This window comes from Hoplias malabaricus, chromosome Y (genome assembly GCF_029633855.1).
Source record: "Hoplias malabaricus isolate fHopMal1 chromosome Y, fHopMal1.hap1, whole genome shotgun sequence".
In the NCBI taxonomy this organism is placed as follows: domain Eukaryota; kingdom Metazoa; phylum Chordata; class Actinopteri; order Characiformes; family Erythrinidae; genus Hoplias; species Hoplias malabaricus.
Window position 1 is genome coordinate 77,437,166 of NC_089820.1, and position 13,734 is coordinate 77,450,899.

The 13,734-nt window shown below is 40.3% G+C and overlaps 3 protein-coding genes across 4 annotated transcripts; 2 read left to right on the forward strand and 1 right to left on the reverse strand.

Moving 5' to 3' along the window:
- The first annotated feature begins 66 nt into the window (after positions 1 to 66).
- Positions 67 to 3,800, forward strand: LOC136678759 (zinc finger protein 287-like). The gene is made up of 5 exons (XM_066656892.1): positions 67 to 589; positions 2,073 to 2,134; positions 2,223 to 2,292; positions 2,381 to 2,449; positions 2,626 to 3,800. The coding sequence occupies exons 1-5, from the start codon at positions 310 to 312 to the stop codon at positions 3,195 to 3,197; spliced, it is 1,053 nt and encodes a 350-aa protein (XP_066512989.1). The 5' UTR covers positions 67 to 309; the 3' UTR covers positions 3,198 to 3,800.
- An 837-nt stretch (positions 3,801 to 4,637) lies between these two features.
- Positions 4,638 to 7,157, forward strand: LOC136678758 (uncharacterized). Of its 2 annotated transcripts, none has more exons than XM_066656890.1 (2): positions 4,638 to 5,061; positions 5,554 to 7,157. In XM_066656890.1, the coding sequence occupies exons 1-2, from the start codon at positions 4,782 to 4,784 to the stop codon at positions 6,531 to 6,533; spliced, it is 1,260 nt and encodes a 419-aa protein (XP_066512987.1). In that variant the 5' UTR covers positions 4,638 to 4,781; the 3' UTR covers positions 6,534 to 7,157. The 2 variants fall into 2 exon arrangements, with proteins under 2 accessions (XP_066512987.1, XP_066512988.1); XM_066656891.1 differs by having other exon boundaries at positions 5,557 to 7,157.
- A 1,969-nt stretch (positions 7,158 to 9,126) lies between these two features.
- On the reverse strand, positions 9,127 to 11,579 carry LOC136677917 (ankyrin repeat domain-containing protein 34B-like). The gene is made up of 2 exons (XM_066655623.1): positions 11,175 to 11,579; positions 9,127 to 10,285 (listed from the first exon to the last, which is right to left on the reverse strand). Exons 1-2 carry the CDS (start codon positions 11,577 to 11,579, stop codon positions 9,308 to 9,310), a joined length of 1,383 nt encoding a protein of 460 aa, XP_066511720.1. The 3' UTR covers positions 9,127 to 9,307.
- Positions 11,580 to 13,734: the final 2,155 nt, after the last annotated feature.

Genomic DNA, 13,734 nt, shown 5'->3' on the forward strand with positions numbered 1-13,734 from the left:
AATGTATTGGAAGGCGTAGTGGGTGACGTCACGGACTGCGGAAGTGGTCACCGATGGTGGGAACTAATGTAAACATTGGTGCGCTGGATGCTGCGTGAAACGTTCAGCCTCAGGAAACGGGGCATAAAACTAAAAATATAGTAGTTTAAAGGTTTATTGTGAATTACAGAACACGGCTAACTTCTACCTGGTGGAGTACTAGGGCCTTGTATTTGTTTAGACCTTTAAAAATAAATAGATTTGGTTTCGGCAACAACTCAACTGTTTTCATTAACAGAAGCCCTGGGTACCCTTTGCTTAACTAGAACAATGTCTGCAAACGTTCCTGTTGATGTCCATGCGCAGTTGGCGTCTATAATGGAGAGGTTCGCCAAATGCGCGCTGCTGGAAATGACCAAGATCATCGACGACGACTCTGCGCTTTTACGCGCGGAGATCTCGCGGAGGCAGATGGAGATCGAGTCGCTGATGTGTAAGCTGCAGTTCGCGGAGAGTGAGCTGAGGTCGGCGAGGCAAGCGGCCAACCGCCAAAACCCCAGTAATCTCCGCTCAGTGGGAACACAGGCCAGCAGCAGCTGCACAGCACGAGGTCAGCTCCATCAGGGTCCACATTTCTTACAAGTGAAACTTCACTACTTACAAGTGAAATTCAACCTGATATTCTCATAATAAATACAGTCTCACAATATAAATATATAGGGCGGCACGGTGGCGCAGCAGGAAGTGTCGCAGTCACACAGCTCCACAGGTTGTGGGTTCAAGTCCAGCTCTGGGTGACTGTGTGTGAGGAGTTAGTGTGTTCTCCCCGTGTCCGCGTGGGTTTTCCGGTTTCCTAACACGGTCCAAAAACACACGTTGGTAGGTGGATTGGTGACTCCAAATGTGTCCTTAGGTGTGAATGTGTGTGTGTGTGTTGCCCTGTGAAGGACTGGCGCCCCCTCCAGGGTGTATTTCCCCGCCTTGCGCTCAATGATTCCAGGTAGGCTCTGGACCCACCGCGACCCTGAATTGGATAAGCGGTTACAGATAATGAATAAATAAATGAATGAATGTAAATATATACATATTTAGAAGCTTAAAACACATGCCTACATCACTAAAAGCTACACCCTTTTACGGTGTGCGCCGTAAAATATCCCCCTCCGACCATCGATAAAACCCTAATGATTCTACTTTTTCATATTTGCGTCCATGCAGTCCGCGAAGATCAGCGAATAAACGATTATTCGGCGGGGAGGTGGGTGGACGACTACTGACGTGCAGACTGACCAATTAAATGTTTACAGAGAAGTTTATCGACCAATAACGGTAGCTCTACAGTCAGACCGTCCTTCACCGTCTACTTCACCACGCCCCATCCTCACTCAAGCGAACCAATCGGAGTAGGGGAGGGCGGGACTAGTTTGTGAACGAAACGTTTCTCGAAATTCTATGTCAGCTCTAGAAAAAAAAAATCCCGGATGTTTGAGAAGTTCCGCCCGGACATTTTTTTAAGCCTAAAAAAGAGGACATGTCCGGGTAAAAGAGGACGTCTGGTCACCCAATGTAAACAGATGGGATTGGTTCCTTAGGTTTGTGAAGTCTCCCTTAATTCGCCCCCATGAGATTGTCTTTGAGGCAGAATTGCTCAGCCATTACTTTGCTCATGATATGTCAACTAGTTTATAAACAACACCACATTAATAAGGGACAAACGTTTAATCAACTGTTCCTTGAGTTTACGCCGTGTCCCCTCAGTTTATTATTTTAATTCCTCAATATTATAATTCAAATGAAACGAGGCATTATTGTGATACCACATAGTTAAGTTTTGGGAAAGGTTTATTAAACAGTGCGAACAACTAATTAAACTACGGAAACTTTTTTATGGATAAGAAAATAAATTATTATAAAATATTAATAATTATAATTGCATTTTATTTCATTATAAAATCTAATTTAATTAAACGTATGCTTTTTTTTTTAAAAATTGAGAGTACAAAGTAATAAATTGAGGGAATAATTTAACTCTCTCAATATTTATTAAGAATGGCATGATGACAATTTAGTTCATAATTTTCTCCTCACTGTAGACTACAAGGAACGACACCAGCACAAGCACAGAGAGAAAACCCTGCAGCAATCCACTTCAGAGGTATACTTTAATTTCACTTAATCTTTTAACTTTCTTCAAGTAACTCATGCTGCCGTTTTTTAACTCATGTCTTTTGCCGTTTTTCCAGGAGGCTGCAATAGAGCGATTTCACGTCAAAGAGGAAAGGACTGAAGTGCTATCATGGGACAATGGAGAAGGTAAAACAATCATGTCCTGGAGCATATAGAGGAAACATCACATTTCTTTATTCCTGTTGAAAACCTACACAACAATCTTGTTCTTCAGATGCACATGTAGAAGAAAGCCAAGGATGCTGGGAAGAAGAACCAGATTCACCCAACAAATTTGGAGATGGTAACAATTCGATTAAACCTGTAAAATAGATTTATTTCCCTCTGATTTATCATTTTATGACAAGCCATAGAGCTGTTGTTTGTCTTCAGTCTTTCCCACCAAGCCCATGAAACATTGCAAATCTGTGCTTGCTGTTGCCGCTGTTATGCACATATCATATATAACGTCTCCTGTAGGTTGTGATGAATACCTTACAAACGATGCCAAACCTGGTGTTATATGGGATTCACCAGAGATGGGAGATTTTAACATGAACACAGCTCAGAGGGCAGAGCCAGCACAAGAGGCTCCTAATACAAGTATTGTCCAACAGAACATAGACATATCCCCAAGCTCAAGAGAGAACATCACCATCCAGTTTCATCAAGCCACAGAATGTGATGCCATCAACCAACACATACTTGGTCGGTCCAATAATGTTACAGCTGCCCATATGGTTCATCCAGGAACTGAGCATAGAAGTGATGGAGCGGGGACAGGGGCACGGTGTCCTCAGTGCGGTAAGAGTTTCACCACTCGCTTCTACCTAAAGATTCATGAGCGCATCCACACGGGCGAGAGGCCATACACCTGTCCTCAGTGTGGAAAGCGATTCTACTGCAACTCGCATCTCATCTCCCACCAACGATCACATACTGGGGAAAAACCTTACCACTGCAAGGAGTGTGGCAAATCCTACTCGCATCTAAACTCCCTCAAACTGCACCAACGCAGCCATACAGAAGAGGAGGCATATGCCTACTGGTGACTGGCAAAAAAGAGAGTATTTGCTTATTTTCAGACTGTTTACAGGTTTTAAAAAATGTGCTTTAGTGAATAAATGTACATTTTTGGAAGGGAATAATCCTGTTTTTTGCTCTAATCACTATGCACAATGCAGAGACAAAAATCAGAGACCACCCTTCAAGACAAATCTGTTCTTGACCTTAAAGAGGTGATTGGATAAAAGATGACACTTGCATAAGGAAAAAGTTCAAGTTTGGAGAAAAAAGGATTAAAATATAAAATGAAAAACATGAGTGAATGTCTCTGATATTTGCACAGTATGAAATGTAATGTGTACAGTCAGTGCGCCTAGTGGTCTCTGTTGTTTCAAGTCATTTTCTATTCTTGGTATAATTGTCTATAGCAGACACCACTTGGCAGAGTTGAGGTTGGAAATTGCTTGAATTCTTATTTAAATATGGATTGAAAACAGTATCCATGGACACACTAACTGGTGGCTAATACAGTGATGCAAGAGTACACACAATTGTGAATTTGGATTTGATAAAGGAATGCCTCAGTTTGATACATGATGTTAAAGTTGTTAATATGTAAAGGATTTACATTTTCAATTATGAGAATTTTAGTGCACTGAATATAATAATAAAACATTTTTAAATCAAACAAAATGCTGTGATGTCCTTACCCACCTACTAAGAAAGTGTTTGATTTTACAAGTTCAACTGTAACTGTATAAGCAGGTATGAGTTTTGATTTACAGTGAAATAATTTGTTACTGGCAGAAAATGTAGCAGTGTTTGTTCGGTTAATTATTTGAACTACATCTTCAAATATAAATCAAACAATTACAGGTTTGGTGTCATATTAATAATAAAGAGGTTTAGAATTTTAGAGACATTTTACCCATGCTATGCCACAAAAATACTGAGAATTATACTATTTTGAACAACAAGTACAAGCTAATACAAGCTGAAAATCTGAAAATATTTTGTCTAGGAGGACTTTTATGAGACATACATTGAGATTTATATTTTGAATAAAAAATTATTAATAATAACATTATACTAGTCTCATACAGACTATATAGCTCGAATATATTGACTGTTAAATACGTTTTTTATTTAAAATAAATAAATAAACAAGACAGCAATATTTTACGTTTTTTTAATACGATAAGTGGAAAAAATCCGAGTCTCAAATGACTCCCCATTGCCTATCAAGTGTGGATTCAACAACAAATCAAACCTTTAAATAAACATCTACAAGATACATTTGGAAATCCCGTCGAAATATGCGTTCTCCCTGTTGGACACTTAATGTACTGTTTTGTTATTTAAAAAAGAAATGATGTTCGGTGGATTTGTTTAGTGCACTCTTTAGGGTGTTGGGACTATTTGGGACACAACCCTAGATGATGAAAGGCCTGTGTGTTGGCGGGGGTTTTCCCAGGATTCAACTGCAGAGTGTAGGAGGTGAACGTTAGCTGTTGCTGTGTTGTATAGGAAATACAGTAAAAACAAATTAAATATTAATGTTATCCATAAGGCAGAGAGTATTATTAGCGTGTTTTATCACAGTATATCGACGGTGTTCATGAACAATTGCGATGGCGTCTGCAGTCGTGTTGCAAACGCGTGTCTCTGCGATAATGGACGTTTTAACGAAAGCAGCGGTGGCAGAAATCAGTCAGCTCCTTCAGGACAACAGCGTTGTTCTCCACCTCGAAATGAAAAGAAGAGAAGATGAGATAAAACGCAGGGAAGACGAGATCGAAGGACTGAAAAAACGCCTCCAGGTCACAGAGAAAGAGCTGAAAAAAGCCCAGACTCTTCCGGACATGTGTTCCGTCGCAGTTCAGGCCGAAATAACGACCACAGTGGCCTCGGGTAAGCGTCTCTACTGCTCTTCAAACTGTATGAGACATTTTACATACATCTCAAAACGTATACAAAACAGTGTAATATTGGTTTATTTAATGTAAAATGCTCAGTTCAGGAGAAATTAAAAAATAGGTTTTAACTACTGGGGCACCGGGCTATTTCATTAAAGTGTCAGTTTTGTGGTTTACCTACCCAGCCACCAGGTGTTGTGCATATTGAATCACTTCCAGCACACTAGTCCATTTATCAAGGCGACCTCCAGTGGGCAAGCAGGCAAACCACAACAACAAGGCAGCTGTTTCAGGCCAGGGTTCTATAGGCACAGAATGTACTATTAGGCTGTAACTATTTTAAAATTATGTTTTGTTTTTGTTTAGTTTAAGTCAGTTTAGAAAGTATACAAAAGAAAACTGCCTTTGTGTATATTAAGTGTTTTTAGAATGTCTCCAGTCTTACAACCACCATTTAACAAAACCCCACTTTCTTTTATAAATCTAGCAGACTTAATGACGTCCACAAATGCATCCTCAACTGAGCGCCATTTCCAGTCCTTTGACAAAAGTTTGGTGCAGCAGCTCAAAGAAGAGAAACCGCAGATGTGTCACAAAGTGACACCACCTCCTCCCACTCAAAGCAGAGTGGATGAGCCAGACGCACCCCAGGTCTATGGACCAGAGCCAAGCAAACAGCCAAATCAGGTGTGTGATGAAGATGAGTTCAGTGGACTGGAATTTGAAATGAAGATCGAGCAGGTGGAGGAGCTGGTAGATCAGGAGCTCAATCTGCCCAGAACAGATTATAGGATGGTGCATCCAGACGCTGGATCTGATCACAAGACTGACCAAAGAGACGTTCAGATGTGGTCACCGGTTGAAGATGACCCAGTGGAGGATTTTGTTGGACAGGGTGGATGTACTGGGTTGGAGCAATTCCAGCAGCTTCCATCAGAACCATGCTTAGAACCGGTGTTGAAGGTTCCTCAGAACTCTGAGAGCATCAGCAGCAAACCCATTGACTCCTTTGGTCCTGCACATGTAAGGCTGGAGAGGGAGGTGTGTTTTGAAAGTGCAGTCCTTACGAATAATGCTCAGTATAGACAGCTAGGTAATACTCTGAGTCACGTGGCACCACAAAGACAGCAAGGTCAGAGCTCCTCCAGCTTGCCACCAAACTCCAATGTAAAACACAGACATTCGTTTGGTTCAGTTCCACGACAGCATGTACACTTACCTAATAACTCTCACCCACTAGCAAACTTGCTTCCTCTGCGGGGGAGAGTTGCCACCAACCAATCAGGGTCAAAGCCTTTCCGTTGTGAAGAATGTGGGAAAGGCTTTACCCAGAGAACACGACTAATAACACACAAACGAATCCACACTGGAGAGAAACCATACCACTGCCAGCTCTGTGGTAAAATGTTCTCTAGACAGGATAACTGCCTGAGGCATGTGCGTCTCCACAGTGGACAGAGGTGGTAACGTTAAGTCTAATATTTTTGAAAACAGTAAAGTGGAAAAAAATGAGAGATTTCAGGCACTTTGACATAAATAAATAACATTTCGGACATTTTTGATAAAAAATGCTCTGTTCCGGGCTCCGTGGATGTCATATAAACACAGAATTTGGCAGAAACACTTATCCAGAGTGGCTTACAATTCTCATCATATTTCAAATGTAGGTAGTAATTGGTGTAGTGTAAGTATGTACCTGGCAGGGAGCCAAACCCTTGGCTTCTGTGTAGATGGCGGTGGTGCTACACCTACTATACTACCTGAAGTGTTTTAAACTTTGTCCACTTTCCATTTCCAGAGTGTTGAGATTTTGAAATCGACTGCTTTTAACTTTTCTGCACTCCCTGGCTGCAATTTAAAGGAATTTAAATGAGGTTTGAAAACCTACTTATTCTCCTAGACATTTGAATGTTTCAGGATGTACAGCCTCTGTTGATTTCTCCTGTCATTCTTGTCTTGTTTTGTATTTGTCCTATTTTTGGATGGCCTTTATTTTCTTGTACTGCACTTTGGTCCACACTTGTCTTTCAAATTTGCTATTTAAATAAATGTGGCTTGAAATTATTACAACAATTAATAAATAAAGCTTTATGACGCTTGAAACACTGGTCTGTAAAAGTTTTGAGATAAGAGTTTGGCCTCAGATATTATTATTACATATTTATTAAAATCCATTGATGATTGATTGCAACGTGTCAGGTTTCACACCAAACATTAATCTCTGATTTTTGCAAATGCCCACAGGCTTCTGCTTTAAATGGTAAGTTGTGAGTCAATGTATTTTCTATTAATTTCAAAAGAACAATATAATACTGGGAAACACCAAGTTTTGCCTTTGGAAATCACAAATTAAAGATGCAGTAGGATGATTTGTTTTAGAAAACAGTTCTTTAACCCAAAACCCATTTGTTCAGGCCTGTCTAGAGGATATGTTACAGCAGGAAAATTACTGTGAGGTCACTCTGGAGCTGGAATGTTGTCTGATGTGCACAGTGCATTTGTTGGCACAGACTCACCATGTCTTCTGGGTGTGTTAAAAAAATAAGTAGGAAGAAAACTGCAATGTTTTAATTCTTTGAGCCATGTCATGGGTTAAATGACAGATGCAACTCTACATGTTTTCTTTCATTTGGTACGAGCAGCTCTATGTCCATGCAACCATCCAGCACTCCTTTGCAATTTGAGCTTAACTGGGAAGCTCAACCCACAAGCTCTCGGGATTGGTTCATTAGATTTATGATGTAAGAAACCCTGGCTGTCTGAATCCTCTAGTTGGAGACTTTGGGGGAAACTAAAGTGGCTGTAGAACTACACAATCTGACAGAGTTTATTGCTCTTTTACTACAATGCACTTTGCTGGCGATGGCGTCCGCTCCATCAGGACAAGCTGTTGGCTCCAGTGTGTGGATAACAATCGGGAAATTAACTTCTTTAACCCCCAGCTTCTTAATTACATTTCCCATTCCACCTTAAATATTACTGCAGCAGCTTTGCGTTTTAACATTGAGAAAAGCACATGTAAATAAAAAAACTGTAAACATAAGAAATATAAAGGAAAATGCACAGCAACTGAACCACTTTAAATTAAAGCATGATTTAAGGTGGAACAGAACATCACAATAAGAACCTAGAGAATAAGGAGCTTATTCAGATTTAAAACAAGAGTCCAAAATTGGAAAACAAACAAACAAAAAAAAAAGAATCTGATAGTGAAAATAAGATCTGACCAAAAAAGGATATGAAACTAAAACAAATCTGAAAACATAAAATCTGCAACTGAAAAATATAACTTTTCAAATATCAATATATATAGGAAAATGAAAAATGAAACAATTTTTATTCAAAACAATGAAATAATTGAATCAAAATGGAATTTAAACTGAAAAAAAAAATCATCTTACACTTATCACTTATTTTAATTTTGAATACACGTGTATTTTTATCTCAAGATTTGAACTTTCATTTTCAGATTTTTCAAATGAACAAAATTTTTGACCCTAATAGCTCCATATTTCTTTAACATTTTTTTTTGCTCAAGGATCGCTTGTCATTTTAATAAATATTAGACTGAAATATCATACACTAGACACCAGAAGATATTAAATGTTTTATTCAGTATCTAAAAGACATTATCAAATGATAAATAATATATTCTAGTTATTTATTTATATAAAGTGGTCAAATGTTAATCATTGCTAATCATAGCAAATACACCCTGATGATATTATTACTTGATATTATTCAGTATGTTTTAGAAATCATCTACAGCTCTGTTCAACATTCATCTAACATGGTTTAATTCTGCAAAGCTTCCTATAAATTATCTGGTAAATTTGATTACCTATGTTATTTCGGAACCCTTCAGACATGTACCAATCACAAAATTGGTTTTATATTGTTGAAAACAATTGTTCCAAAGTTGGAATGCTAATTATGTTGTAAAGTGAGCAGGGTAAATCTCTAAATGAGAGCTAGCAGCCAACAGTCCGTCACATAATTAGCAGCTACTCATTGTCAGTAGATGCCCCATCTGATCATGAGTGGCAGTCACTCTCCACTTAGTGGCACCTGCCAGTCCACAAGTGGCAGATTCATCTTAACACAAGCGAGACGCTGCTATCAGTCATTTGAAGCTGCCAAGAACGAAGTGACTCTAAAACCTAACACTGACTAATGCCAAGTTATGCTTGTTATGATTTGAAAAATCCTAAGCTACAGATTTCACAGGATGAAGAGAATCTCTAAATGCTGCCCTCCTGCCTCATCTGTTCAAGCTGCATTGAGTGACGGCGGGGGGGTCTTCGGCTCCTCTGACCATCTTGTTTGTGGACTTTTTGCTCTTCGGGTCTTGGGGCAGCGCTTTGCTCTCCGGTGCAGGAGCGTCTGGATGTGCTTGTGCCCGGGAGAGGGGGCAAGAAGCTGCCGCTACGAACTTGGGTTCTTAAACTAAGCTGCTCCTGGGGCTTCCATTTTCTCATGGTGTTAAATTCAGGTGGTACTAGAGAGAGGGAGCTGGAGCTTCTAGAGCACTGGTGGAGATTCCTGCTGTTGGGAACCGGGGGTAGAGTTAGACTGTTTGGCTGGTCATTTAAGCGAGTGTCTGAGCTGGACAGATTAAAGGAAAGTGTGGGCAACTGAAGTAAGTTCTGTCCAGTGAGAGCAGGTAGAGTGTTTCTTCGACTCTGCAGACGTTCTGGGATCGCTGGACACTCGAGGATATACTTCTCTACATAGCTTCTGGATATCACTTTCCCAGAAGTCTGTTTGTGTCCTGCTGCCTTTGGACCATCAGTTTGCTCACCCTGATTAACAAGAAACATGTTTCTTCCTTCCTCTTCCTCTTTTTCTTGCATGGGTTCTTGCCTCATTGTTTCCTCGTAAGTGCGGCTGAGGTGGGCCAAGTTATGAATAGCCAACCAAGGCTCGGAATGCAGCCGCTGGCGGTTCATGATCTCTGACTCTTGAGGCAAAGGAGATCCCACCCTGCTTCCTCTCTTTCCTGAAGCCCTGAAATTGAAGATGTTTTCTCCTTCTGCTTCTGAGTTTGGTGAGCTAGTCTTCAGTTCAATATCCGAGGGTGACATGCAGGAGACGGGAGAAGTGTTTGGCGAGGGAGGAACGTTTAGGTAGCGGCGGGTCACGGTAGCGCCGTCTGAGCTCAGATCAGTAGCGATGATGATGATGTCCTGGCCCTTGGCCCTGCAGGCATCCAGCAGCACCTGTTTAGAGTTGGTAAAGAGAATCATTGTTTTTGTATTATTTTGTTCCATGACTGATGGAAGTCTTTTCCACTGCATGGTACCTATTTGACTCAGATTGGCTCTTTTGCTTTTCCATTAGGCAAATCTGGTACCTGGAAGTATTTTTTGGCACTGCATGCTTCCGGTTCACAAGCTGGCTTAGATGTAGATGTCCAGCCCAAGATACAGTAGCAATTACATTAGTTTTTATCAGACTCACACAGTAGCTCTGTTGGACTTTTAAAGAGGTCGAAAGGCTTCTTGGCATAGTGGTCAACAAAAGACTCCAGCAAGAGCTGGACAGTGCAACAAGGAATGGATCTGTCTGATCTGATGTGTTCTTTCCCAAAAAACAATAACAACAAGCGAATACATGATGAGTGAACTGCACCTAATTTTACTGCTATCGTTGTCATAGTTTCCAAAGCGTGTGGTCCCTGTTTTGGTATAATGTTCTGTGATGTCATCTGCTACATTTCACGGGAGTGGACAACTTACCAGGTACCAAGTGAGTAGAGCAAATACCCTGCAGTGGAAAAGTGACATTACATTTATATTACATTTGTTATTAATTAACCAGTAGATAGGCGGCTAGACTTGCAGCCAGGATTGACTGATACTACACGGATTCCCAGTGCACATTTGATGTATTTGCTTAAAGCAATACTAGGCAAGATTTGATATTTTTGCTCCTGGGCTCCCCCTATATTTGCAGAAAATAATTCACTTAGCACACATCCATAGGGCCGTTTCTGCAGTGGCAAGCTGGGTATTGTAATTAAGCTCTAGTTTTAGGCAAAGGATCTAGTGTTAAAGGGCAGGATTAGTAGCTCCTTGGCTTCAAGCTATACCAGCTTCAAGCACTGACCTGTATGGTATCCTGTTCTTGGGAGTTGATAGCGTACACTAGTGCTGATGCCCCCGCATAATCCTCCATGCTGGGATCAGCACCGGCAGAGATGAGGGCTGCAGCCACCTCTGCACCAGCCCGCTCCATGCAAGCATACATCAATGCAGTACGACCAGCCTTGTCTTGGACGTTTGGGTCAGCCTGGTTCTTGATGAGGAAGCGGACAAGCCTCAGCATGGTGTTTCCAGACTGGTCACCCCTCATGGCCCGGCAGGCAGCCAGCAGAGGGGTCTCTCCTCGCTGGTTACGCTCGTTAACATGTGCTCCTCCCTCCACCAGCAACCGGACCAAACGGAGCTTGCCCAGCTGGGCCGCCGTTATGAGGGGGCTCCCATCCACAAGATACTCATGTGTTTCTGCCATAGCTGGAGCTGAGATGGGGATTTTTTAAAGTCTATTTTTATTTGAAGAAGCTTGACTCAGAATTAATCTCTTTTTAGTTGTTAGTTTTCAGAGGAAGGAAAAAGGGAAGCTATCAGCAGAATATCAAACTTTTTCCCCTCAAAGACATTTATGCAGTATATCAGTACAGTTATGGAAAAGTTTGGACACCCCAGGTCTGATTCTGTTTGAATTATTTGATTTTCTAAGTCTAAATTAGTACACGTCTTCAACAGAGAAAATTCAGAATCTGCTCATTTTATATTAAAGTAAAGATACTAAAGTTATTCTAATTTAGATGCAAAAATCAGTGTTGTTTCTGTTCTAAATGCAGCATATAATGATTTCAAGCTTAAAATGTCAAGCCATCAAGGCACTGCTATTAAAGAGCTTGACCTTGACTGCAGGCTGCTTTGAAACTGCTTCATCTCAGTAGGAGAGCCACTTCAGTTGAAAGGGAAAAAGAGGTCATTGGTGCCAGGTCAGCATTTAAAATATTGGGTAACTGACTGAGCTCTGTCCATGCAGTTATAGCACATGATTTTATATTATTTCACTACATTTTCATGAGAAAATATCAGATTGAGGGAATTGTATACATCAGTTATATTCCATATATCCACAATTGTATTAAAATTTAATATTAACACTACTTAAGGGAGTACCATTTTTAAAAAACAATATACAGTTCTTCATGCAGTTTTTAATGAGACAAGCATGAAATGGAAATCTAAAAGAAGAGAAATGCAGAGAAATGTTGTCAATTCCATGAAAACAATATTGTCGGCACGCAAAAGAGGATCAGGGACATATTTGTTCAACAGTTCACCAAACAATATGGCGTATTTCTTCATTTAAAAATGTCTTGCTTCATTGATGTTTCAGTTCATGCTGACAGCATTGTCTCTGATACTTTGGTATCATTACTTCAGTAATAACTCTTTTTCTTCTAATTCCTTGCCGTATACTATGCCCTTTGGATTAGTAAGCAAACTGTCTTTGATAATTACATAGACTACATTTCCCATTGAGTATAAATAAGAACTGTAACTGACCTGTTGACTTGGATATAGTATGAAACCAGCAGCAAATAGATCCTCTTCGCTATTGGGGTCTTTCTGTGCTGTGATGTTTCCGCAAGGGAGCATTTGTGTGTGTGTTTGTGTGTGTTTTAGGGTGGGGGGAATGACCCTGCAATGTGTGTGTGTATGCAAGTGTACAGTTAAGGTAAAATAAATAAAAATAATTTTCTGTCATGTATTGAACAAACAAACAAAAATATGGAGCTTGTACAAAGGCTTCAGTGGAAAATTCCTTTTTGGCAGGGTGCCATTTTAGAAAATTCTAGGTTTTTTTTTTCTTTTTTTTTTTGAACCAATTTTTTTATATGAACCAATGGAGACATTATAATGTAAAGTCGTAAAAATCATATTTAGAGACTCAAATTGTTCCTCAGTTTATTTCCTCAAATCAATGGGTTAAAATGATGGAATGGTTTGTTTAACTGTGGGAACAGATTGTTAATTCTCTAAATAAACTACACACACACACACACACACTTTAAGTGCTCTGTAGAAACCTGATTTCTGAGGTGTTTAATGTCCTGAGCACTTGTCTGATCCACTCATACCAACGCAACACGCGCTAACACACCACCAACGTATCATTGTCAGTGTAGCGTTAAAAATAATCCAACTCCAAAATAATAGCCTTCTTGCTCTGTAGTGCTCCTCTGGGGGTCCTGACCACTAACGAGCTAACAAAGTATGCAGAGCAAGGGGTATGCTACATTCTGTAGTTGTACGCTATAAGTACAAAGTGCACATTTATGGTGAGCGAGAGCTGAGAGAATGGACAGTGAGTGTAGAAACAAAGATGGGAGTGTATCAGTGTGTCTTGGCTGTAAAGGCAGGGTGACAAAAGCAGATTGTTTGAGTTCATGGTTGATTTGCCTGAAAGATGTTGGAACATTTGGGGACACCTTCTGTACTAGTTAATATTTTGTTATGTAATAAACTCTTTAAGTGCTTATCTCATGTGCACAGACTGTACATCTTTAAGAGAATTTTCGAGATCTCGCTTCTGATTGGCTCGGGGGCGGGGCTTAGGCGCGCTCTGAACGTGAGCGTATGAATAA